Source organism: Atheta coriaria, unplaced genomic scaffold (assembly GCF_025399875.1).
Source record: "Atheta coriaria isolate IRGN ID8LTWV9N9 unplaced genomic scaffold, Caltech_Dcor_3.1 hic_scaffold_9_pilon, whole genome shotgun sequence".
NCBI lineage: Eukaryota > Metazoa > Arthropoda > Insecta > Coleoptera > Staphylinidae > Dalotia > Dalotia coriaria.
The window spans coordinates 2128977-2155959 of NW_027045451.1; the positions used below are offsets into that span (position 1 = coordinate 2128977).

At 37.7% G+C, this 26983-nt stretch overlaps 3 protein-coding genes across 5 annotated transcripts; 1 reads left to right on the forward strand and 2 right to left on the reverse strand.

Moving 5' to 3' along the window:
• The first annotated feature begins 1160 nt into the window (after nt 1–1160).
• Nucleotides 1161–4229, forward strand: LOC135798136 (trafficking protein particle complex subunit 12). Its single transcript, XM_065310878.1, has 6 exons — nt 1161–1763; nt 1826–2002; nt 2221–2703; nt 2764–2954; nt 3013–3247; nt 3384–4229. The coding sequence occupies exons 1-6, from the start codon at nt 1479–1481 to the stop codon at nt 3627–3629; spliced, it is 1617 nt and encodes a 538-aa protein (XP_065166950.1). The 5' UTR covers nt 1161–1478; the 3' UTR covers nt 3630–4229.
• Nucleotides 4220–5055, reverse strand: ND-B22 (NADH dehydrogenase (ubiquinone) B22 subunit). Its single transcript, XM_065310880.1, has 3 exons — nt 4880–5055; nt 4555–4697; nt 4220–4493 (listed from the first exon to the last, which is right to left on the reverse strand). The coding sequence occupies exons 1-3, from the start codon at nt 4981–4983 to the stop codon at nt 4306–4308; spliced, it is 435 nt and encodes a 144-aa protein (XP_065166952.1). The 5' UTR covers nt 4984–5055; the 3' UTR covers nt 4220–4305.
• Nucleotides 5056–10241: 5186 nt separating this feature from the next.
• On the reverse strand, nt 10242–26701 carry LOC135799888 (follicle-stimulating hormone receptor-like). 3 transcript variants are annotated; one of them, XM_065313121.1, is made up of 13 exons: nt 26343–26699; nt 18104–18322; nt 17832–17906; nt 16518–16592; nt 15778–15855; nt 15639–15713; nt 14778–14846; nt 14072–14140; nt 13859–13933; nt 13569–13686; nt 12290–12685; nt 11828–12113; nt 10242–11463 (listed from the first exon to the last, which is right to left on the reverse strand). In XM_065313121.1, exons 1-13 carry the CDS (start codon nt 26348–26350, stop codon nt 10496–10498), a joined length of 2511 nt encoding a protein of 836 aa, XP_065169193.1. In that variant the 5' UTR covers nt 26351–26699; the 3' UTR covers nt 10242–10495. The 3 variants fall into 3 exon arrangements, with proteins under 3 accessions (XP_065169193.1, XP_065169194.1, XP_065169195.1); XM_065313123.1 differs by having other exon boundaries at nt 10690–10873; nt 26343–26701; XM_065313122.1 differs by lacking the exon at nt 16518–16592.
• Nucleotides 26702–26983: the final 282 nt, after the last annotated feature.

The following is a 26983-nucleotide window of genomic DNA, read 5'->3' on the forward strand; positions in this document are numbered from 1 at the left end:
TCTTAATGATCGAAGTAAACATTTATCTGGGGAATTTCTTATTATAATGAGAATTACGTAAAAAGTGTAAATCTACAATAAATAATTAAACAAGTGTTTTGGTAAATAATTTGGAAAATGATCAATATTTGTTTCTGCTGCCGGCGAAGAAATGATGTTACTATGACGGATGGCGACAGTAAGTAGGATTTTATCAATGATAATAATATAATAGATTGAGTAACGGTGATGGTGGAAATGATTAATGAGTATCACAACGTTTCGCTTTGTTTTAGATCAAATTTCTAATATTTCGAAAAGTGTATCTGATCAAGAAGTTACAACTATACCACCAAAACGCGCAATGGTGCGCACTGTTTCAGAAGGATCCGTAGTGAGCTTTAAATCGGTGTACAGTACAAGGACAAATGCTTCCAATTACGACGATTGTCAGAGTGTAAATAGTTTTGACTCGTTCCAGAGTATATCAATGAAATAAGCGGGCAATAAGGAATCAAATTAATTTAACTTAAGTATTTATAATGTAAATACGTACCAAATAATAATTTTTATAAGTGATTATTCAAATATTCTAACATTTACTATGTTGACTTTTGTTATCGTGTTGTCTTTTATGAATAACTTTACTGTTTGATCAATTTATCATATTTTCAATATTTGTTTTAATCTAACTTTAATGCGCAAAAATGAACACATTGGTCATGTGTTAAATTACAAATATTTACGTAGTACATATCTAACTGACAAATGTCTGACCCACACCCAGAAGATATTTAGGATGAGGGCCTGGATATTAATTATTTATAGTTGATAGCAAAAATTAATAGCGCGTGTAATTCAGAGAGCGAGAATACTACTTAGCAATTTGCTTTTTCCCATGAGCGTTCTTTCATTATGACGGAAGCGTGTTATTTAAATGCATTAAAAATTTAGAATGTTGGATGTTCTTTTTGTATTAACGTATCGATAAACGTCGTACGTTCTAGTTCTGAATTATTAACACTTTTTAATTTGCCATTAATAGTTAAATATTTTTTTAATAATGAAGCGTTAAGAATCAATACATAATATCAACTGTGTATTAAAGCAATGATAAAAGTTCATAAAAGTATAGTAAATCTTATCGAATCGGAACAGGTGTAGATTGAAAATCGAAACCAACTTTCAATTAAAACGTGCTTTATTAATCTGTCGTGGTATTCATTAAATATTCAAATTCTTGTAGGCCAGGTATGATCGTGCGCTGCTTTCTTTTCGAAGGCTCAGTTGATTAGCTACACGTCGCGCAGCAGGATCGGCAGAAACTCCTTGACATTTCTCATTTTGTGGTTAGGTTGAAGGAGTTGTGTTGTGATTCTCAGCGAGTGCTTATCCTGCTCATTATAAGTTTTTCTTTTGTGCTCCAATTTCCTTACACTTATAAACTCCTTCATTTCGATTGATGGCAAATCACCGTCACGTATCGTAACAATTACGAGATGTCGGAAAATACGCCTTCTCTGAGCGCCTACTTCGGTGACACCACCGACTCCAAGGCAGACAACGATTTTTCCAGTCAATTAGTGGAGAAGATCAGTGTACTGGACATTGACGAGCCTAAGGCAACATCGCAGAGTGAGCCGAATGTGTGTAGGTTGTTCGCGAAAACTCCGCAGCAACTTAAAGACCCTGCAGCATCTTTTTTTGATCTCATTGGCACATCAACAAGTAGCCCTAATGCACCTACAGGAATGCTTACAGATTTGGGCTTGCCATCAAGTGAAGTAAGTGATATTTACACTGTGTAATTGAGTGATTTTTCTTTAATTGGTATTTGTTTTATTAGGATGCTTATGCTCCAAGGGTGGCAATTGGATCAGAGGCAGATAGAAGAAGAGATGCATGGATACCAAGTGAAAAGACAAGACAAGTATTAATAGCTTCTGCTACTGCCGCGTCCGGAACGTATTTTCCAGAAAGGGAAATGCTTACAATGCCAGGTGTTCTACTAGAAGAAGAATACGTAAGTTATTTATGTGCAGTTTCAGTTTCCTAAATTAATGATTTTTTATGTTCATCACAGTACACCTGGGTGTTAATTAAAACTTTTTAATTGGCACATAAAACATTTATTAGCTATTCTAAATTAATATTTTTCAATGTAGCGCTACGAGCGTTACAATGAAAGATACAATCGATAATTTTGTAGTTATTCTAGATTTCCTTAATTGCTGTTTTCAGGGTGATAGTGTGGGTGAGACAGTCGCATTGTGCCTGGGCGAGACGGAAGCATCCCAACGACGTGCCTTCACCGCCAACGACGTCACGCAGGACGAACGTGGTCTGCGCGAACTCGTCCAAGCGGGCGCCTATCGTTCGGCGATAAATCTTACCGGACGCCTGCTTAAAATCTACGGCCAGGGTCGTGGTCGTGCCGGCCATCCCAGCAAGCATTCTCCTCATTCGCTACAACTTTGGTTTACTCGAATAGCGTTGCTTGTTAAAACCAAAGCATTTCAATTGGCGCAAGCCGAAGCGGAGCCGTTCGGCGATCTGGACAAACCTGATTTGTACTATCAGTTCTATCCGGAGATGTTTGGCGGGCGGCCTGGTTCGATTGCTTCGTTCTCGTTTCGTCTATTATTAGCCGAACTGCCATCCCACTGTGGAAAACCTAAGGAGTCATTGACTAAATTATTTAGTTTATTGGCGACTGTTCGACATGTACGATATTAACTGCATTTATTATATAAGTATTTGTATTTATCTATTCTTTAATTTTAGATGCTCAAAAATCTAAAAGAAGGTTTGTGCGAGGATGGTAATCCTGCGGAGATTGGCGCTAGCGATCGAAGTGATTCGATCCGGTTGTGGACAGGGCGTGAAACTCGCATTATGCATTCCATAATCAACTGCGCGCTTGCTCAAAAGGATTACGAACTAGCTATGGACTTGCTAGGACAACTTTGTGATAGGTATTTAGTTAAATGATTATGTTTAATCTTCAAAGTTATATTTTTTTTAATAATTTAGGGACGGTGCGCCCAAAGATTCATTGCTGTCAGCGTTGGGACGTTTACATTTGCAGCTGGGAGACGTCGCAGGAGCTGAAGTATGTTTTAAGGAAGCAAAGGAGCTTCGGGGGAGCGGACCACCTAATTTTAGAGAGTTGGTCGATCGGGGACTTATTTCGGTCGCACAGAACGCGTTTACTGATGCATTTGCTTGCTTTCAAGAAGCGAGTGCATTAGAGCCCTCAAATGTGATGGTAAGTTAATAACATAATAATATATTGCGTATTTTGGGAGTATTAAGAATGATTCGTTATTACTAATTTTGTAATTGTCGTAGTTGTGCTGTGGTTGATACGGGGCAGGGTTAATCTAATATTTGTGTTTGTGCAGATACTTAATAATATGGGAGTGTGTCTACTGTACAGTGGACAACTTAAGGAAGCAATCGCCGTGCTTGAGTCGGCAATAAGTTCGAATTCGGTGCAGGGCCTGCACGAATCATTGTTGTTGAACTTGTGCACACTGTACGACATGGAATCCTCAAAGGGTCGTATGAAAAAGTTTGCACTGCTGCGACAGATCTCACGTTATCAGGCCGACGCACCGGCAGCCATTTTGGAAAAACTATACGGCTGATCGTGTTTTAATTAATTTCATGTCGACAAAATGTGCATATTATATTTATTACATATTACAATTATTTTGATGGACAATCTATTGCAAAACGATGAATTAAGAAGCAAAAACATTGATTTTTATTTGGAAATTTACGTGTTAAACCAAAAGTTGTCGCACTAATAGATAGATTTTGCAAGGAAAATAACAAACAGCAATAGTTTGACCACTGGCCGTGCCAATAATACACTAATACACGCTAATTTATTAGTTTAATTCCTTCTATGAAGTCACTAAACAAATATGTAGAAGATTACCTTAATTTAAAGAACGTTGCATTGTATTACGTTTTAGAATTAACTTATTATTATAAAACTTGTAAAAATATACTAGTTAATTTTATAGTGTTAGATTTGTATTTGTTTGCACAAAGTTTAGACCAGCAAGTGTGATATAATAACATTTAGATAAGTAATTGTATTTGAGAAATGAATCAAAGGTAAAGCTTGTCAGCTAGCAAAATGATAAGTTGGAATGCACAGAATTGTCTAGTCAACTGCTTTACTAGTTGACTTTATTTACACTCCATGTTTAATATTAAAGCGAAGAACTCATGAATAACGATTTATTTCCTTTGAATGACTATTATCAATTTAATACACATAATTTTCTATTACATTGCATTTAATTTGAAGAATCAATGATGTGGTGCAGTTGTCTTGCCATATTTCTTCTGCCATGCTTGCATAAACTCGATTTTGCGTTGCTCGCGACGAGCGAAGTAATCCGGATATTGTGCCTTTTCAATAGGATGCCAATAATCAAGAACCCAGTCTGGAGGTAGGACTTCCCTGGCATAAGCAACACCCCCAGGTGAATCAGGGACTACAAAGTCACATATAAGTAAGCAAATTTGTGTTGTTCTCAAAGCAGTTTATAAACTTACATTTTCTTGGGTGCCAATGTGCTTTGTCAAATAGTTCTTTTTCTCCTTTGACAATTAACTCTTTGGCAATTCTCATATCCTTGATACTACTGTTGTCATCAAATTGTTTTCTCATCAGGACAGCATGGTACCTATATACTTCACTGCAAATGTACAAAAAAACATATCAGACATCCGTTACCTGGTATGGATCTATGGACAGATGGAAGGGCTTCAGTCAGGAACTGGGAAGGATTTAGGACTGGAATCAAGGAATCCTACAATGGTAAAATTATATAACTTAACCAAATGTTGTTGAGGAGCAATTTTAGTTCATTTTACTTACCGCCTATCATACCAACACTCTAGTGTACGTAGGGCTCTTTTGTACAAACTTTTAACTTTGTTCGTATGTGAAATGAGCCCCGGAATTGGCGGTACTCCTGCCATTGTTTTGAGAAAATATTGAACAAGATTTGTTACTCGAAATTGCTTTGCTGCAACGTCTGACAGTTTGACATCTAGATATGTTTCGGTAATTGCAGTTTCCTTCTGTTCCGCAGTACTAGCTACTATCAGCAGATGGCGACAGTGACTTTTGCAACTTTTATCTTTTCACTTTTAGTAAATTAAAAGTAATTTAAAAGTAAATTATTATTAAAATGAAACTTCTTTTGAATTGTGACGCAAAAAAGCGACACTAAACCGAGAAACTCATTTAGCTTGCGAGAGAATAAGATAGACAGCATGTAACAGTGTTTCTGTAATTTTCGTGTCTTCTTTGTGCCCGTTTTCGTATTTGATTTAAATTTTATTTTCTTCATATCATATAAAAAGAGTTGTGTGATGGACTGAACTGCATTCAGATACCCTCAAGTGTTTGGAAGCGCCCTTATATTGACCTCCAATTTTATTAAATTTGGTTATTTTCTAAAAATTTGAGTGGAAAACGGGCATTGGGATTAATGATTTCCAGTTTAGCGCCGTAGAAATTTTACTGATTCTTTTGGTGGTTCCAAAACTGGCGCTGCTATGAATTGTTAGTTTATATGGTTTAGATTCGATGTTTGTATGTAGGTAAACATTTTTTTATGTGTCCGTATCTAAATACTGATAGTGACCGCGTGTTGCCGTCGTTGGCTGTGTGTAGTCGGTGCACATGCAGTTCAATTCCGATCATCGGATGAATCGTGCGTGTTCATCGCGACTAGTTTTGTTTCTTTATACCATAATTAAGTAAATTGATTGATATTTATTGTACAATAGGCGATATATACTGGGATCGGGCGTGATCGAGGTTTCACAAGTGTGATTTGTGTGTTTTTCAATCGCGAATTCATTTTTGGTTCTCGCGTGTGTGGTTCCGTCGGCTGACAATTATCTTCTCGCATCTAACAATAACTTGGATTAAAATTAGTTCCTGTAAATAGTCATCGTGGGTACTCAGGGAAGAAGTTTGTGAGTGCATGAACCATGGAGTTTACAATATGACGGTAGTATTGGAGATGCGCGTGTTTTAAGGCAAGTCTTTACTGCTGCGGGATTTGATAGCCGCCAATATTTCTTTATTTAAAAAAATGAATATATTATATTGTTAAATATAATTAATAAAACACAATTTAAAATTATAAACTCATTTATATTTCTTTGTGATATCCTTTCTGTCGTTTTCAGGATAAGTGTTTGAAATCATATTGCGTATGAATCTTATGTGCGTGAAGTGTGTACAATATAATTGTTACCTGCCATGTTGTTTTTAAAAATTGGATAATGTGTAAACATATATAGAAGAATCAAATATTAGTAATAAAAACACTCGGTGGTCGAGTGGGTACGTGCACCTGCTGGCATGCTAGTAGACACGGATCAAATCTCAGGTATAGAAGGCATTTTTCTCAAATATAAAAATATAAGGTGAAATTTGGGTTGCATATATGAAATGCAACGAAATATATGAGAAATTGAAATTGAAATACAAGTGAAGGCAATAAGAGGAAGGAGAACGGGAGAACAGGGAAATAGAAGAATGAGTAGTACAGAATGAGAATAGGAGAAGATGATAGATGGAAGAGAACTGAGAGTAGAGTAGAGTAGAGAAGAGGAGGAGATAGAAGAATGAGGACAGGGGAGGATCAGATTTTTAAATTTTTTGGCACGTGTCGTTATAAGACAGTCTACGGTCGATCTCCCAGAGCGCCTCCGGCGCTCTGGTCGATCGCCCACTGCTTCAGTTCGTCCATTGCTCCCGGCCCATCCTACAGCTACGATGTCTCTGCGCTTCATCCCCGAAATTATCAGGCATATCAACAATTTTTATGGTGGGAGTTCATCCCCCGAGTGGGAGAACTCCTTATGAGGACATCCTTTTAAGAACTTACAAAAATATTTTTAAGTTTTAAGTAGTCTCAAGAGAGGAGACACTTAAAAATATTCTTACAAGTTCTGACCTGTACCTGAAATGAGAGAAGTCATAAGTCATAGAGGATACCTTAACAATTTTTATAATGGGGATTATCCCCTGAGGGAGGGAACTCTCTTAGAGACCTGTTCCTGAAATGATAGGAGGGGTACACAAGTCAAAGAAGTCAATATATTTTACTATTTATTTATTAACAATACAAGTTTAGATTTTATAAGTCAACAGAATATATGTCTCCATATTGAAACGGAACTTACGACCAGGACATAGCCGCGCACATGCCTGTAAGTACTATTTCATAAACTTCTACCGGAATAATGAAATTAGTAAATAGCCAATTTTCTAGGTAATTGAAAATGGAAACAAATATACAGGGTGTTACAATAGGAAAATTTAAAGTGCAAACAAAAAACTCTCAACACTACAAACGCTCGTTTTCACTCGACAAATCAGGGAAACTAATATACAGGGTGTTCCAGAAAGAAAATTCCATGTTCAAAACAGAGAACACTCAAAACTCACAACTAAAGGTGATTTTCTACGTGCTGTTGGGAAAACTAATATACAAGGAGAAAAATTTAAAAACTACAAAGGGGGTCAATATTCACAATATGAAGAGGGAAATGTACAAATTAACAACAATATTTTAATATAAAATCAGAGATTTTACTCGAAAAACATCGGAAAATCGAGCAAAAGGGTGCTACAAAAATCAAATTGTGAATATATATTTATTAATTAATTAATGGTAGCAGCAACTGTATAAGGTAACCTACGGGAGAAGCATCATTATAAATTGATAGAATATCCGGCGGAAAACAACTAAATCAACAGACGGCAAGCGACGACGCGTAGCAACACAGTTGTTAAAGATAAAAATAACTATTTCTTTGTAAATATTAAGACATACTGAGATTACAAAAACGAAAATCTATTCACCTTTCATGATTTTATTTTAACAAGAAATTATTAATTTAATGATGCAATTCGATTAAAAATGTTTACGTGATCATCGAAAACATGACCGAACCGAGCGACGGCAAAGTAAGCCTGGTCGACCACATGAATATTGTTATTTTAATAATCCTCAGATAATTTTAAAAGCGATGCTTCTAATAATTAAATCAAGCATGTTATTTTCGGAAACGCGACTAAGAAGAATTCTGATAAAAATGCCACCATGTGTTTGTAATCTACAAAATTACACACAACTTTCAAAGTAACTCGCATTATGGAATTTTCTCGCAATAAATTTCGATACAGGGAGATACAAAATTAAATTCTGCATCTGGAAAAATTATTCCGAACTTATGATGACACCGCGTTCGCAGGTTACACTAAAAAAACTACAATTCCTAGCGCAACGAGTACTACGGCGCACACACACAACTTTAATATAACTCGCGTTATGGAATTTTCTCGCAATAAATTTCAATACAAGGAGACACAAAATTAAATTCTGCATCAGAAAAGGTTACTCCGAACTTAATTTGACACCGCGTTCGCAAGTTACACTAAAAAACTACAATTCTTAGCGCAACGAGTACTATGGCGCACACACACAACTTTCAATATAACTCGCGTTATGGAATTTTCTTGCAATAAATTTCAATACAGGAAGATACAAAATTAAATTCTGCATAAGGAAAAATTATTCCGAACTCATTGTGACACCGCGTTCGCGTGTTACTTTAAAAAAACTACAATTCCTAGCGCAACGAGTACTACGGCGCACACACACAACTTTCAATAACACGCGTTATGGAATGTTCTCACAATAAATTTTAAAACAGGGGAATACAAAATTAAATTCTGCATCAGGAAGAATTATTCCGAACTTATTGTGACACCTCGTTCGCGTGTTATACTAAAAAAACTAAAAACTGCCTTCAACACGGATCTCTTCTACGGCTACCCTTGTACGGTGCCCTGAACACAAGTCACTTCTACCGCTGCCCTTGTACGGTGCCCTGAACATGAGTCACTTCTGCCGCTACCCTTGTACGGTGTCTCGCAATAAATTTAAATACATGGGGATACAGAATTAAATTCTCTATTTGGAAAAATTATTCCAAACTTATTGTGACACCGCGTTCGCGATAATGATGCAATTCGATTAAAAATGTTTACGTGATCTTCGAAAACATGACCAAACCGACGACCGACGGCAAAGTAAGCGTGGTCGACCACAAGAATATTGTCATTTTAATAATCCTCAGTAACTTTTCGCGAATAATTTTAATTATACACCCACCTGTGCATTGATGAGGAGATTTTCTATCCGGTAATAATTCTATCAACTGAAAACTCGCGCAGGGATTAACGGACACTTATTTCTCACTTACGAAGACTCTAACCGCCATAAATCATTAACACACATGTCCATTGCGAATATTTTGCCGATGGTCAAAAGAATACAGGATAATTAATCCAATTAAAACCTCAAAACGCGTGGCGATTAGAGACACGCTCGCGGACCACGCGGTGAAACAACTGCCGTGTGCACTGCGCGTAGCCGGGTACAAGCCAGGTATACAGCGATATCACGGGTCAGTCAAATAAAAAAAGTTGTTTATTCACAAACGTACTGATAATCACGTAGTTGAAAAGACGAAACTAAAAATTGACAATGTTGATATACACATACACAAAATATACTTTTACTTTCAATATTTCTCGCTATGATTATCATGTTTCGCTGGAGAAAACTTTTAACACAACCCGTATTGGAGACGACCAGCTTCCGAGTAATTTTTCCTATAATCCCTATTAATTTTACTTACATGGTTGTTCTTGTATTTTCTAATTGAAAACCAACGAGTACTAGTCCAAAATTAAGTTGAATATCAGCGGCGTAGCGTGCCTTGTCGGGGCCCCGTATAAAATTTTTTTGGAGGCCCTTATATGAAGGTAAAGGTTTTAACAATCGGCAAATACGGCGGTAGCTACGCCCCTGTTGAATATAATTCCAAATGCGAAAGAACAATCGTTTAACGCGTGCGATCACACTAGCAACTCTCTGTCGATGCCCAATTCCGGTATATGCTGACGATTGCATATTGAATATAAATTGATTAACTTAATTATGATATAAAGAAACATAATTAGTCGCGATAAACACGCGCGATTCACTCGATAACCGAAACCGAACTGCATGAGCACTGAACTGCACACAGCCAACGTCGACAACACGCGGTTACTGCGATAAGCAGTGGGATACGCCGACAAAAAATTGTTTACATACCTACATTCAAAGATATTAGTTTAGTTAGTAATACAGCCCAAAACGTAAAATAAATAACTTTAAATTTAATAACGTATCAAGTTTACATGTATTGTTTGATCACATGGCGCTACGTCTTACAAGAATAGGAATGGTTCAACGTAGGTTCCTAAAGTACACAAATACATTCGTACATTACCCTTATTAATTTCAATAACATTAGCAACATAAACGTCCATGACATATAACCGTGCTTTTTAAGCTAAGTCTTTCTTTTTACAGTCTACACGCTTATTACATCAATTTGTATATAGCTAAATTTACAAATTATCTGTCGACGTTTGCAATGAATGTCGACACTCATCAATGTCTGCTTTATTCAAATGTTTTAGTGAAAACTCACGCACTTTATTACCATTGTCTCGTTCCCGGCATCTGCCACGCGCTCCATTTCTGGAGCTATTTGTCCCGTGCAGCATTGGCACTTCCACACTGACTACAGTGGTCAGCACGGACCCGCGATGATTATTCGTGTTACCACCGCTGTGTGTTTTCAGCGTGTCTCCGGCGCTACGTTTGTATTGCCCACCCGCGCCATACGGTAATGGTTTACCGCCAATGGCACCCTTGTGTCGTTCAGCTCGATCCTTACAGAGCCCATATCTCCCCATTAAGATAAAGAAATCCCGTCGATACTGCTGTGTAAGTAACGCGTACAGACATGGATTAGCACATGAGTTCAACGGATAGAAAAACACCAGCAGAATTTTTGTGTGCGTGACAGTAATCAAAGGGTGACCTAATAAAGCAGTCATTCCGAAGAAAGCAATCGGCGCCCAGCATGCAAAGTCGGTGAAGACCAGCAGGGCCATTCGCTTGGCGACTGTGAGATCGGAGCGCACTGATGTTACGGAGCACGTGTTGCCGCCTTCTCGAATTGAGCGATACATGCTACCGTAGCACACGCAAATCAGTGCGAAAGCGATTGCGTTGAAAGCCAAGAGGGTGGATAGGTAGATGGCATCTGCTTTGCCCTTGCTCTCCAGTGGTAAGCAGATGCTCGTCTTGGAGTAGCTGCTGACGCCGATTAGTGGTAATGACGCCATGCAAATGGCGCACAACCAACCAGCGAACATTACGCGCACCGCGGTGCGTAACTTTAAACGCTTGTTGAGATGGATCGCCCAGGTGATCGTGTACCATCGCTCCGTCGTTATCACCGCCAGCGTGTACACCGAGAGCACGTTGCCGAAGATTGTTAAGAAACCCGCCACCCGACACCCATCACCTAAACATGCATTTTAATTAATGTATGAAATTACAGCACGCGTTCATTTTACAATTTTTGTAAAACTTAAATCACTTCTAACTAGTTGATATTTTTATTAGTTAATTTAGTAAGAATTAATAATAATTAATTACGATTTGTAAAATTTGACAAACAAACGGATATCTATAAAAAAAACCTTAACGTACGTCAGTAATGATAATGGCTATGTAAACAATTGTTCGTGCTGTAATGTGTTGATGAAGTCTTAAACAAACACAATGTTTTTCCAAGGTGTAAGATACACAAGTTAAAATGGATTTTCCCCGATAAAAAGGTAGAAACGGATAATGTTACAATAATAAACTTCTAGAGTTTTGCTCACCTTCTTGCCAGTCAATAGCGTAATTGAAATACGCTCCAATGGAGCACGCGTCGACGACGGCGATTAGCAGAAGATGAATGCCTATACACAGATCGGCAGCCGCCAGGTTGCACATGAGGAATTTCGAAACGGTGAGACGAAAATGCGAAGTGGCTATCACAATCACGACGAAGAGGTTGCCAATAATCGCCGATAGCGATATGAACCACACGGGAATACGCAGGCCCCAGTTTCCCATGAGGTCCTCGCACGGATTGAATGCGTCCGGGGCCGGGTAACATTTCACCTAAAATAATTAATCACAGCAATCGCCCTTTCTATTACGCACGCACTCGAAAGTCCCAGGTGTAAGGCGGGCGCGTTCGCTTTATAGACTAATGGCAGTTGGGAAGTTTGGTATTTTTTGGACGCCGCTTTAAAAGCTTCTCTAATAAACAAGGCAACTTGATTAAGTCCACTAACCTCGTGATAGTTGCGATATATTTCACCGCATACGGCTGTCGTTACGGAAAACTCGCTGCCCATATCGAGCGTGCCGTTGTGAAAAACTTGCTCATCGTCACTCCACATACCATCGTCGTCGTGTTGCACGTCTTTTGTCACAAATTGAGGCTGCTGCACCAGCTGATGGTTGGTTGCATTTGACGGCTGCAGCTTCAGGAGATCTTTGAACGTCGGATTGTTATGAGTATTACTGCCGGGAAGGTTGTATGAATTGGAGACATTCTTTCCGGAGCATGTCGATTGCATACGCTTGATGAAACGCTGATGCTGCTCGAATTCCCTTGGGTTGTGCGTATGCGGAAACTTGAAGGCGCAACAATGGTACGGGTAGGTCAGCCAGGCTTCCTTTATGTACTGAAAAATGAAAAATAAATATATCGATGAACGTTAGAGCCGCCGGCAAAGCCACTGTGTATCTTTGCGGGTATTGCGGCGGGTTTTGTGAGGTCGATACTAAATGCTTAGTTATATTTTTCCGTTTTATAGAATTGCAGCGGATTTACTGAAGAAGCTAACATGGCCAGCGGGCATGAAATATTGAAAGTTTGGAATCTAGCATTTTCAATAAATATTCTGCTGCTTTCAAGTCTCTTTTGATAAAAAAAATAACTGAATCATTATAAAATTATATTATAAATTGTGTAATATTATCAAACAAAGTAAATGAAGCAACCGAAGTATTCAATCATGAGTTTGGAACAGAATTTAATTAAATAATTTCAATATAAAAACTCCAAAGCCAATTAAAGCCACGTTCCCACATTTTGGTTGTTTCATAAATAATGTCGCTGATGTTATATTAGGTTTCAAGGAGTAATATTTGTATTAAATTACTAATTACCAAAGGGTATATACATATCTACAATTTAAACGGTCCTCATTAACCTTTGTATGAAGTTACAGCGCGATAACTATATGCATATGGATTGCTTTTATGTACATTTCTGAACCTATATTGCACATTTGCAATAAACGTTCACTGATCAAACACAATACAGGAATTTACGTTAATTTACATAAAGGTATGTTCTAAAACGTACGAAACAATTACAACAGCAATACAGTGTACTTCAGAAAACCAACTCCCTTATTGTTAAATGAGCGTGTGTAGTTTATTTGTTTTAATTTACTTGTTGGTTGAAGGAATGTATGAATAATGTGTTTTGTTTGTGCGCCAAGGCGTGTATATACTGTAATTAGTTTTTATGTTTATACTATTCTAGTTTAGCGTGTTTACCTGAAAGTTGTATACTGATGGAAAAACTTTGAGTGTCTCTGTGTCTTGGACTTTCAGCACGTCGATTTCGCGCAATCCCTCCAGCGGAATCGCGGTGATGGCCGTGCTGCTCAAATCGCTACAATATAAATATTAATGCGATGTATCTATATTAAACGCTAATTAGTAATTTAATTAAAACGTTCGGTGCATTTTAAAAAAAAGTTAATTAACAACCCGACAAAAGTTTCCGCTTTGCCAAGCCAAATGAGCGGTGTAATGGCAAAGTGAATAATTAGAAAGAGACTTACATGTGCCGCAGACTGTGCAACTCGCCGAAGGCTCGCCGGTGGAGGTTCGCGAGGTGCACGTTTCCTTTGAGGCTCCTGGTGAGATTCGGCGAAGATGACGAGGCGGAATAAACAAAATTAGGAGTGTGTGAGTGTGCAAGTAGCATAGGAAGATGGGGTAGAAATTCAACTGTCGCTGGTTTCGCTACAATACATTAAATTCACTCGACTTACAGCTTGGCTATTTCGGAACCGTAAAAGGCTTCCTCTTCCACGGTGCGGATGTCGTTGTAGTTTAAAAGCCTGCGCATGTGAAGAACAAGTTATGTCACTCATTGCTACGACCGGTAAGTGCAAGGAGCAAAGAGTTTGCAAGGTCAAAAGATACTTTTAGCGAGAATGATTTATTCTTCCGGATGCTGTGTGCATTATAAGCCGAGAAGCGATTTGTATTGCTTATTATCACGTATGAAGGAAAATAAATCATTAAAATTAAGTTTCTTTCATCGCAATTGACTAAATGAAAACAATATAAATTGTTTCGATTTAGTTTACGAAAAAAATTGAAAATAAATTCCTGGAATAAAACTTTATGATTATATTTTTGTTTATTGTTCTTTTGATTTGTAAAAAGTTGTAAAATTAAGCATGATAAATGACAACACGTAATGCACCACTTTCATCGCACGTCGTCTCATAGCAAGCGTCCGTGTTGCGCCTTCTAAACAACACAATCTAACACCCTTTGTCAGAGCTTTATAGCACGTAGTAATACCTTAAAATCGCTTTCCTTCCGCAATTTCGCTAACGTTTAACCTTGCAAACGCTCAGTTAAGCGACGCACACGTTGCAACACATTACAACCCATTTCACTAAATTGCAGCTTGCGTCTCACTGACATCGTTTGTTTTAGCACAAACCCCATCACATGTATACTCACAGTTGGTCCGTTTTCACTCGGCTTATCTGATGCCACTTGATGCGCTGAATACGATTGTGCTCCAGATCTCTGCAAAGCACGCAAATTTAATATCCTTTGGACTTGATTTGTAGCAAAACATGGCAAATTGATTAGAAAATGCGCAAATTTAATGTGAATATTTAATCTCGACATCAAACAGGAAAACTTTTCGATGTAGAACGCAAGAACATTATAAGCGCAGTTATTACATCGACCAGGATTATACGCATTACACGCACCCAGGCATCCCTCTCAGCGGGGATGATAATAATAATTTTTGTCGGCTGGACGAGATTAAAAGTCGTAAAAAAATCCGCGTTTTCATTAGGCATGCATATACATACATGCCAGCCTGAGGAAATGCCAGCAGGCATAAATTTCCCGTGCGAAGCAATTATAACATCAACGTGTGCAGTTGAAACGTGTATATGCGAGAGAAATTAATGCTTGACCATTTAACGCGGAGACTTTCTGGCATGTGACGCAACCGACGCAACTTTATTTGGAATTCTACGCAACACCCTTGAACGATTGAATTAATTTTATTTAAAACAGAGAAAAATTTTTGGAATTGGATTTGGAAGATGCAAATTTGATCTGAAATCTGCATAATCAAGAGAGATGCTCGTGCCCAATAACGCCAGATGACATTCGCCGCATACACACACAAAGAACACGACAAATTGATCACGCGGGAAGAACAAGGGTTTGCGTAATTAAATTCGTTTCGCGCGGTAACGCGAAGTAATTGATGCTGATGTAGGCGCTAACGTGCCGAGTAATATCGTAATGCATGAGCACTCGTATCGTCCTGCGTGCGTACCATATTCACATACTCACATCATATGCAGTACGGACGCCGTGTGCAGGCCATTCAAGTTGGGCATTTCCTCTAATCCGGTATTGACTATGCGTCTGCAAACATTGAAAATTCCGCACGCTGTGGGCGTGATTTTTAATTAAATCCTCAACAACTTACAGTATTTTCAATTTGGGTAGATGGACGCTGAACACCTCCGGCTGGATTTTCAATAGTTTTGGCGCCCGATGGATGTATCTATTAACAAATGCAAATAAGTGATGTTTGCTTTGTTCGACGCCGCGTTGCGACGTTTGACATGACGTGCGCGCATATTTAACTCTGTTTCGCTCCACGCACTTGGAAAAGCGACGACGCGTGCAGGACGCGCGTTTGAATAAAATGTCAAATTCATGACTCCAGAGTGAAGAGTGACGGCAGAAACGAAAAAGGTAAATTAATATTTGAGCGTGTACCTTCGTTCAATTTGGCACAAAAATGTAAGAAATATGGATCGAGATATTTCTCCGTATGATAAATCAAGTTAAAGTCGTAAACAACATTTGATTTTTATTTTGTTGAATAAAAGTCACTGAATGATGTTTGGAATAATAAATAGTCCACTCTTAGCACATAAAAACCCAACTAAATAAATCTTTAGCCAAGCCATAAAAAAACAATGCCATTCCTTTGCGTTTTTTGTCGTAAAAGAAAATCATACAGAAAAAGTACCGCGAATGAAACGTGACAAAAGCAATTTATATAGAATCTTCTTGTCCCTGATCAAAACCCCGGACTATTTTTACCACCAACGTTTGCATGCGGGCCGCACGTAAAACAAAAACCAACCAAAAACATTTCGTCGCTTTTCGAAGGATCACCATATCAGCAATATCAGCATATCATTGCAGGGTACTCACAAAGTTTCCAGCTCGCTCAAGTTGCGAAATACGCCCGGCTCAAAATAATAGAACTTCTCCAAGCCGACGAGCGTCCTGCAAAATTAATATAATCGGTTTGATGCAATTCGAGCGAATCGTAAACACACAATACGGGAAAATGTTGCGAATAAATTAGCGGCGACGTGCCGTGAGCGTAAAGTTTCGAGTGCTCGAATAAAACATAATTGTCATCGTCGTTCGTGACGTTTAATCTCGAGATTGATGTAATGACAAAACGCCTGTACGAGTGCGGTGCGCGCGTTTTATTTTTGTCTTCCTGCTCATCGCTCTTCGACGACATCGCGGCACGCGAGCAATGAAAGAAAACTTATTTGCCACCGAGCGCAACGTATGACTGCCTCCTGGGCTTTACATTTTCCTTCCTTTTTTCTGAGTTCTTAAATAATAAACGTATAATATTAATGGCTGGAGAGTGAGTTTGAACTTTCCGAGCAATAACGTCTGCTTTTTATACCCATGTGTAATTTAAAATTGTATAAAACACAGCTCAAACAAAAAACCTATTATTAAACTGTAAATATTTTGTAAACCGAATTGAACTTTAACATTTTCTTAACGTGTTATTCTTGGAATTTCAGCCTCTCAAGGTAATTCGTGTTGACAGTCGGTGTTGTCATTTCTAATCACATTCGTCTCAATGAACTTATAATCTCAGCCAAAACAAAACACATTTAAAACGCAATTTAGGTGGATTTAGTTTCAAGAGTTCATTATGTTAACACTTGCAAAATTGATATATTTAAATTTGATTTGGATCCACTCGAACTCAAACGCAGAATTCAAAATTACTCGCGAATTCAAATACGGGCAAATCCAGTTGAATTAAATTTGAATTCATTAATCAACATTTCGAATTTAAACGCGCACCGTAAATATATATTAACCTCGTCAGTGAAGCAAAAGAATGCACTTCAATCTAGATAATATGCTAATTTAATACGCATCCATTTTCGTATCAAACTACATCAAATATTTACAAGACAAACTTGCTATGCACCTGCACCAGTTTAAGATTGAGCTTTACCCAAAAGCAAACTTCCGCAAAACTGTCAAGGATGCATGCATTAAGATTGAGTGCATGGAAATCTGCTGCTATTACGCTGTCAAACTTGCAAATTGCTTAACACAATAGATGTAATTTGAATAATAATGGATTATTAGCGCAATAAACACTAAATATTGACGACGTAACGCGCTGGCATTGATTTGTTCGGTTTGAAACATGAAGATTGTAAATCTGAGACGTAGGATGGATACAATAGAAGCACTTACAATTCTCGAAGTGTCTCTGAATACGGCATGAGCGAATCCCTTTTGAGGACTTCCAATCCAGCATCTTCAATTATCCTAAACGATACAACATGAAGAATTGTTTCATTTGATATTGTATTATTTAATTCAAATATATGAATAAATACAGTTAAATTTAAACTTTGCTACTGCTTTTTATAAAGTTAAAACTGTAAAAAAGTTATGAATCCATATAAAACTTTTTAAGAAAGTTTCTTTTTAAAGATAAAATTATACAATGGTGTAATACTTACAAAACTGAAAGTCCCGCGGTTAAATTCGAAGGAACATTGTAGAAGTGATGCCCCGAACATCGACACTCCACCTCCACGTGTTCGTTGACACAAGTGCAATTGTTAGCCATCGGCGAAGAATCGATTGTGAACAGTTTGTCACCACTATCATCCTCGATGTTTCCGGCTGCCTCATGCCATGCCCAAATGCATGCCAATAGCATTGCCCTCATCCAAAACCTAATGAAACGCAAAATTGTATAACCTAATTTATGTACATACATATCTCTATCAAGTATAAATTACAATCGATAGCAATCGATGGCAATAATGGCGCAATGATGATGATTGCGAAAAAACAGCACACAGCTGGCAGAGGGCGAACCGGCTCGTAATGGCAACCAAAACACATCAATCAAGCATAAATTTCCGGCATGACGCCGACCGGCACGAGTCCACAAAGCGCCCAGTCAAAGAATTGTATCTAAACTATTCATCATGAATTGTGCGTGCGTCATTTACGCGCAAATTGAAATTACAAAAGGCGCTTAGGTGTAGACATACACAAACTGCACGCACAATGCGCCGAGTAATTAATCATCGAATCATCCGAGTGTTTAATTTTGTTGATCTCAAAAAAGGAATTAATGTGTTAACGGTATATAAAACTCGTTTAGAACTAAAAACCCTTGCGTACAATTAAACCGTCAGAGGTAGTGTCAGAAGCATTGATTAATAAATTTAAAAGTCCGAAAACTCTGCGGGCACAAAACGGAGTTGTTGGTTTTTTTTCACTCGTAAAAACACAAGCTTTTGGTTTTCTGGTGGTAGCGTACAGCACGAAATGAGTTCATGATAAATAACAGAACATTTCAGGAGCGTTGAGCCGGAGGGATATCGCGACGCAACGCTGCCCATAAAACCACCTACCGCCACCTCAGCCACGATAACGTTTTGCAAGCACCACAAACAGTCGGTTGGCGGTTGGTGGAAGGTAAAGAAACAAAAAAAAAAGTATTACTACCCTCGATGTATTTCAATACACCACGCAGGAAACATAAACTAAAACTGTAATTCTCTTCAAATCAACCATTTTCAAATACACTGATAGTTTTAAGTGTACATATTCCTTGTAGGAATATTCCTACAATCTAAAGTGAGTCTGGTCGGAATGTTGGTTACAAGTATGCAATATTGACCATGTTTCGAATCCCTAGCTGAGCTCCAGCGGCATTTAAATTAAACATTCTGTGCATATTTCAGCGATGGCTAAATGCATCCGCTGTTTTGTCATTTGTTCCAGCTTTAATTCAACCACACTACAGTAATGCTTCATTAACTTATCACTAGGTTGTCACTAACTTGTCACTGCGTTGTTCAACCGGAATCGATCTTTAATCGTGTCGCAATGCGGTTTAATGCGTGATAATTGAACGCTTGGGATAATCGCATGGGTGAATAAGCGTGCGGAATCAATAAATGATATAAAAGATGAATTATTCAATTGACCAATGCTGCGTTTGTAATTATTCAACGCGTTTACCCGCTGGTCCTAACTTTGGTTTGGTTTTCGGCTATTTCGGCATTTCCAGTGCGTAGGTTGAATAAGTAGTCGGCTCCGTAGTCAGTTTGCAGGCATTAAATATTGATGCTGCTTTTCCGGTCGGTTGATTCGTCGGGTTGAATGTTTGAGCGTTAGATCAACAGTGTTTCTACTAATCATCGTCGTGAAAATGCTTGAGTATTTAATTAAATTAAATTAACTTTATGTTTTTTTTGCAGAAAAATCGTGTTAGAGTCGAATTACATGTAGGATTGTGTGGTTTGGCAAAGGAAGATGCGAATAGAATGTCTTATTGAGTGGAGACTAACCGAAGGAGTCTGTTAATGGTTTCGGTTTGTCTGGCAAGTGACTCAGACAACTTTAGAAGCATTTCCAACTTGAGGTTTGTGTGTAAGCATGTGACCAACCGAATTGCAACCACATCATTCGTCTACAAAATCTATTTACAGACGCAAATAATTTACAACAAAAAGAAGTAAAAATTACGTCTGATACAGCGACAAAGTGTTTTAATATCGAGCTTAAGCTGGTAAATGTGTTCTTTAATACCCGCATGTTACCCGCTGATCTAAATCTGGCACGACCAAGTAGATTAACCGCCGTTTATTACTTCTGTTGTTTCGCCATTAGAAAAACAATCGCACCGCGGGTTTATTTTTCCTGGCCGCAATTGTAAGCCGGGTATTTGTTAAATAGCGCCTCGTTGCCGCCACGTGGCGCTTTGGCATGATTATTGGTCGCATCAATTTCGATTTATTGCATGCTTAAACTGCTTATAACCTTACGGCGCGTCGAGGAATAACAGCAACAATTTTACGCGCCCTGTTGTTGGTCCATTGGGTTTGTTTGCAATTAGAGCGTAATTTATGTCTTTACCTTTGTGCCTTCTGTTTCTCATATCGACGCGGCTTTATGTGCTATCAGCGACATCAGTTTCGATGCGAAACATTTAATCGTTGAGGATTAGCATTTAATTGCGCATAAAAATGACGCATTACAAACACTGACGTCAATACTGTCAATTCTATGAGATCGTTTGTCTTGTATATTCATACAACACAGTTAATTAATTTCAGAAATAACAAAAATTGTTAAATTACAAGAAACAAAACCATAATGGGACAGAATTTGTAAAGATTTGCAATCCATTAAGTGTTTGCCACAAACTAAACTACAAACTAACTCTTACAACTTAAATCTCATCTCATAAATAGCGCGTAAATAGTTTATCAAAATCCATCAACTTGGCCGGATTAAACTCGCGGATTAAACTTGAAACAGTAAAGTTTACTAAACACGTTTACATGAAATAAACTCTAAAAAAAATTATATTTCATTGAACAAAGAACACAAAATACAACATTACATAGTAAATATTTGTCAGATCCAAGGATTCTACCGGATTTCACCCACGGACGTGCCATTTAAACCAGCTGGACCAGATGTCCTTTCAACTATTGTTCCCATCCGAGACGTGAACGCCTGGTCAGTGAGTAGACGTGCTGCGCAACATCACATTGACTCGAGAATAAAAGATATCGTCTATTGAATTGAACTGAACTGAACTTACTTCCAAGTGTCCTTTCTCCGCTACAAGTAATCGAAGAGAACGAAAAACGACGATAAATGAATGAGTTTTCGAGCAGTGAACATATTTCCTCTGTATTATTATGCACATTTCCTTTATTGAATTTGCAGTCTAGTTTAATGCTTCAATATATTTGGTACTATTAAGGTCTACACGTTCAATTTCAAAGTTCTTGAACAGCCAACGATACCAGTACTGTGAGCCTGCGAGTAAATAACTCTAATAATCGGATGAAAACGCACGCTGAAAGCTTCTTGTTCGCGTATGGCCATTTCATGTTATACGAGTGAGTACATAGAAGTAGATGTTAACATCTAACAAACAAGTGGGTGCAAAGAGCTCTTCTATTTCAAGGATCCTCACATTGCTTTGGGATATTATAAAAGAAGCTTTGAGATACCTGATAGATGATACAGAAGAAAACTGCAATTTAATTAATTAACGTTTTCACCGACGCAAATACTAAATTTTATTCATGATAATATCTATTATGCACGTATCTCAAAGACATTATTTAATGTAATGTTGCGTATTGTATAATAACTCATGATTAGATAAGCTAACGACTCGCACAACTAGTTGTAAGTTCTAAAGGGTTGGGAAACTAAATGCTAGTGTAATCGGAATACCGAAAATACGAATGCATTGTACCTTTGAGCGCACTGAAAGACTAGAAAGATAACGTTCTCATTTCAGAAAGAACACTGCTTTAAAGAACGTGACAAATTAACTCATTACCTATTAAAGCTTTTCATTTCGTTCCATGCGCATTCATTAAAATAATCTAAAAATTCAATTTAATAGAACAATGTGATAAAAATTTAAAATTGTATCTTATTATGTACAATCCATTAATATTTTACATTTACATCAAATTTAAAATGTAAAATTAATTAACGTAAAACAAACTTCGTGTCTATTTAATTTGAAAAATGTGTTAAATTAAAACGCAAACCGAAGCGTGTGGATGAAATTCCACATCTCGTATCAACTATATCAATCAACGAGCCATTAACCGCCAGAATATTGAATAATGTAATACGAGATGCATGAACGAACTTGCCAATATACGCAACTCTATCATGAAACGTTGTCAACTAATTTATTTCAAACTTCAACTACAAAAGAGAAAAAAAAAGGGAACAAGTTTGTGATACATTACTCATATGTCACAACTTCTATAATTATTATTCATTATATCTAAAATGAAAGAAAACTACTTCACGCGGTAGTCACGAAAAGTACCTACTAAAGTCGATTGAAACGAACTCGTATTTCTTATCATCAGAAACTTGCTCCGAATAATTTATTTGTTTGACAAGTTTATTTCCGCTTCCTAACGATCTAGTATAAAAGAAAAAGCTCAAACTAAAGTAAATAAAATTCCTTTCTTTATTGGTATACAGACGAATGAATTATGGAAATTAATTTATTGACTTCCAAATGTTTTTAAACTTTAAAAGCAACTTTACAGAACTTTTATATTGTTTGGATTAAACGAGAATGTTTAAGTCATGTTAAATTCTTGGTAACTTCCGCAGACGAGACGGTTATGATGAAAGACAGCAAACAAACCATAAAAATTACATTCTTTCAGCGTAGCAAATTGCATCATGCACAAGAAAGTGCATAAAATGTTTATATTGAATTAATTTATGAATAAAAGACTATTATCCCGTATTTAATTTATTAAAATAAATTTATAATGTAATGCTCGCACATGTTAATGTTTTATGCTTGAAGCAAGATGAAAAACAATTTCAATTGTGTCGCTTTAGTGGTACATGGAACGCTATATTGCGTTTCTTTAATATAACCTTCCTTTGTACTCGACCTTTTTAAATTATTTATTTCTCCAGAGTGAGCAAGCGTTGAACAAGAATTTTGATTCCATGTGTAGAGATATGTCGATGTACGACCGGAATGCAACCGTGGGCTGTCAGGAAATGAAAACAAAATGTTCAAAAACTTCATAGAAGTTCGCAGATCACGATCACACGACTACCGCGAAGTAGAAACATATTACATTTTCCACTAAGTATAAGAATGTACTTTTGTGAATAGGTATTATTTATTTAACACATGAGCAGTAACTTCAGCGAAAAGCCCGAGGAACCCATTAAAGTTATCGCAGAATTGTGGTATTGAACATATATCATGATGATCAGAAAACATGGCGTAGCAGTTCGGTAATACTTTGTCACAATGTCCTAAAACTGTACCCAGGAGCTCTGTTTTACCGCTTTTTCTGCCCGAGCAGAATGTGCGAGAGAAGAACACCGATAGCCTATTTATATTTGATTCAAGACACTTGCGCTAATACTAGCTATTAGAGCAAATAACTTTTTCATATTGTGCCTCCAAGCGTTGCACATTACTTCTTCATTATTGGCAATCGCTCCGCGCCGCGACTGCTTCATTCACTTCGCCCGATATACTGAATGACAAGCGTCGTTGTCGTATAGAAAACACAAGTTGACACCCATTATGGATTATCCATCACGAGTAATAACTTCCGTCTCGTCTGCGTAAATATTAGACTAGTCATTGCAGTCCTATCCGCGCTATCCGCATCCTTGAGACTAATATCACAAAAGCAGTACCGGATACGAGGTGACAGGACTACACTGGGGTTAGTTCATCTTGCTGCTTACCGCATCGCCGACTGCAGCGAACACATTAGGACCTCAAACTTTCTTTATGTGCTCGGGAGTTGCATTTTTATGTAGCGCAAAAACTTTGACTGCATTATGCAACATTTCCGGTTTGTAAACTGAATTTAAATGCAAGATGATGAAGAGTAATCTTGCATAAACCCTCAAATGTGTACATAGTATGTAAATATTTCAAATATAGTTATTGGAATGTAGATTCCCAGCTTCCCAGGTATAGTTGGGTTAAGAACATTTGCAAATTGAAAAGTCAAGCGCGCTGATTCGTTGCCATGCGGGCGTTCGCCACGTTCGATTGCAAACAGAAGAATCAAGGTGCTAATGCGGGGGATGCATTGGAAGGCGACGCGGCGCGAATGATTGCCTGATGCCGGAAAAGAAACGGAGAAGTCGTGCAATGCTGCGAACGTTCGTACAAGGCAAACGTAATGACGCATTCATATTAATCGAATCATCGACGAGCATGCCCGGAAAAGCAAGCGGTGTGCACTCGCCCGGAAGACTTATCTGCCTTTTCCATGCTCGCACAATCCGACGGGTTTTTACTCCGTTTTAAAATTTTAAATGACTGGAATAATTTCGCGCAAAACGAAAGTAAATATTTGCTTAAAGTTTGATTGTTTGGAGAAGAGAATAGTTGCATTGTTAATGACATAATCAAAGTTGAATTTGAATTATATAAACACAAATCAATAACAATTCCAACAAAATTTTTGTTTTATGAAGTTTTTATAATTTTTTCAAACTCAAAGATTTTTATTTTTTATTCATCCTATCATGAATCTAAATATTACACAATGTGGAAACCGTAATTCACTCATCATCAATGATAAACAATTAAAATAGAAAGCGTTGTAACAACCATGCTTCAAAATATTATGATAGAGTTCTAACTAAATACCTACGTAAACAAATTTCCTTCATTCTGCTTTCTGGGCTTATGAACATGATTGCCACCCGCGATATTACACCTCGCCACAAATACACTGCAATATTCCGTTTATTGTGTAGCGTGTTCAATGTTCGTTTCTAACATTTTGCGCGATATGCAAAAGTATATTTCCTAAAATGTAAATGGCACACAACTCAAGTAATACATTTATATTTTTGCAAAGCGGTTAAAAAAAAACACGCTGTAAATTCGTTTCGCCTTGGGCTTTGCACTCCGACACGTCTGCAGATCCTACGCACATTCGTCGAAACTTTCGTGGCGGGGAAATTTGTAAGGCTAATATTTTTTCGTCGAATCGCGGGGATATTTATTGTGGCCATTTTAGTGGTGAAATATTTCCATGCTTATATATGGGCGCGCATAAAAACTTGTCGTGAAAGGTAAACAAGAAAAAGTTATCTTTAAGTTTTTAATTACTTAAACTGTTAGGGAAACCTTGAATTTATATAAATATTAGCACGTGTATTTTTTTCATGTCAAATCTAAAACATGTTTGTTTTTAATCAAAGGATGTTAACCTTTTTAAACAAAAAAAAATGTTGATAAAGTATAAGGCCAATCAGAATTATTACGTTTAGATTTTTGTGTTTTCTTTGTTATTTCCAAAAAGAAAAATTATAAATTAAGTTATACAATCCTGCGGCTCAGTTGCTTCGCTGAGCAAACCAAACACAATTACTGTACTCCTATTCCGTATGCCTCGCATGTTTTCGGTAAAAATATCTTAGCAATTTATAAAACAAATTCGCCATGTCATGCGGAGTACACCCGCCCCCTAGAGTTTTCTAATTAAAGGATTTGATTCGTTCGATTTCGTCATGTAAATCCGACGCCGCGGCGCGACGCCGATGTGAAAGCGATATAAAATGTAAATGAAGGTACGTGCTCTCAGTGAAGCATTAATCACACAGGTAGGGCATGTTTGCGCTACCAACATGGTGGCCGTCGACCAGGACGCACACGATTTTGAAGATTTTGCGATCGTTTCATATTACGCGTACTAAATTACTATTCATAGCATGTTTAATATTTATTTCTCCGCTAAAAGCGGAAATTAAAAATTATAAAGTGGTTTACCCAAAATGATTGGTCTGAATAATAAATATCTACAAGATACCAGTTTGAAGACGGTCCTAAGCGTTATTTTTAGAAATTTGATTATTTGCGTTTTGGGACGAGACAAATAAATAATTCAGCAAGCAAGACACGAGCCTAATAAAAAACTTTTTTCTTTCACTGAAAATTTCACAAAGTTTTAAAAGTTTTATTTACACCGGCAGCCCGTAGGTTTCACGGAAGGCCGGTGGGTAAAGTGTTGATGCAGGGTTTTGCGAGGACTTAAACTTCACGGCGATAAATCGTAAAGCATATTTTCAGCTCCACACTTACAGAACATAATTCACACTATAAAATCAATTCATAAAAATTTACATTTCAACTACTTTGTAAATAAACAATAAAATGTAAATAGAAAGATATCATACCTGGACATTTTATTATCACTTTGATTTATTCTCTAGCCAACGTTCATGTTTTCAATTTGTTGATAAAAATCACAATCACGTTCACATTCAAGTTTGTCTCTCAGTGTTAGCAACAAGTAACGAGAACTTCTCGGCGCGCGAATGCAGGAGCCTCAGTGGTGCATGTCGCAGGAGTACTGCTGGAAGCGAACTGGAAAGGCAGCGGGCGCGTAACGCGCAAGCCGCGCGTGGAATTTCGGCGCGCGCGAATATCCACATCTCACATCTGCGTCCAGCGCCAACCATCACCACGCAAGGCATACAGTCACACACCAACCCACCCTGCGTCGCGACATCGTCTCCCGTGGACATTACTTGTCGTTGTCGACTGATCCAAGTACCCGATTTGGGAGTCGCAGGGTCGGAGGCAAATCTAATTCCAGGGATTCGGACAAATTGTGGGCGGCATTAAGTATTTAGCACGAGCTCGTCATTTGTGACGAATCCATTAATTTTAATCTGGCGCGCAATTTTTTGTTTACACACGCATACGCATCGCGTAATGCAAACATTTATATACAAATCGATCAATTAGAAAAAGGGGTTGGAAGGCAAGTGTAAATATTATTTATTGGACGCTTTGCTTTTGATAGCTTGAAACG

Coding starts and splice junctions, on each gene's coding strand:
- LOC135798136 (XM_065310878.1), top strand. CDS start 1,479: ATGTCGGAAAATACGCCTTCTCTGAGCGCCTACTTCGGTGACACCACC. Junction 2,003..2,220: donor TTCTACTAGAAGAAGAATAC/GTAAGTTATTTA, acceptor TGCTGTTTTCAG/GGTGATAGTGTGGGTGAGAC. Junction 3,248..3,383: donor TAGAGCCCTCAAATGTGATG/GTAAGTTAATAA, acceptor GTGTTTGTGCAG/ATACTTAATAATATGGGAGT.
- LOC135799888 (XM_065313121.1), bottom strand. Junction 15,856..16,517: donor TTGAGCGAGCTGGAAACTTT/GTGAGTACCCTG, acceptor ATTTGTTAATAG/ATACATCCATCGGGCGCCAA. Junction 14,141..14,777: donor CGAGTGAAAACGGACCAACT/GTGAGTATACAT, acceptor TCACATGCGCAG/GCTTTTAAACTACAACGACA.
- ND-B22 (XM_065310880.1), bottom strand. CDS start 4,983: ATGGCAGGAGTACCGCCAATTCCGGGGCTCATTTCACATACGAACAAA. Junction 4,698..4,879: donor GAGTGTTGGTATGATAGGCG/GTAAGTAAAATG, acceptor GTACATTTGCAG/TGAAGTATATAGGTACCATG. Junction 4,494..4,554: donor ACATTGGCACCCAAGAAAAT/GTAAGTTTATAA, acceptor GTGACTTTGTAG/TCCCTGATTCACCTGGGGGT.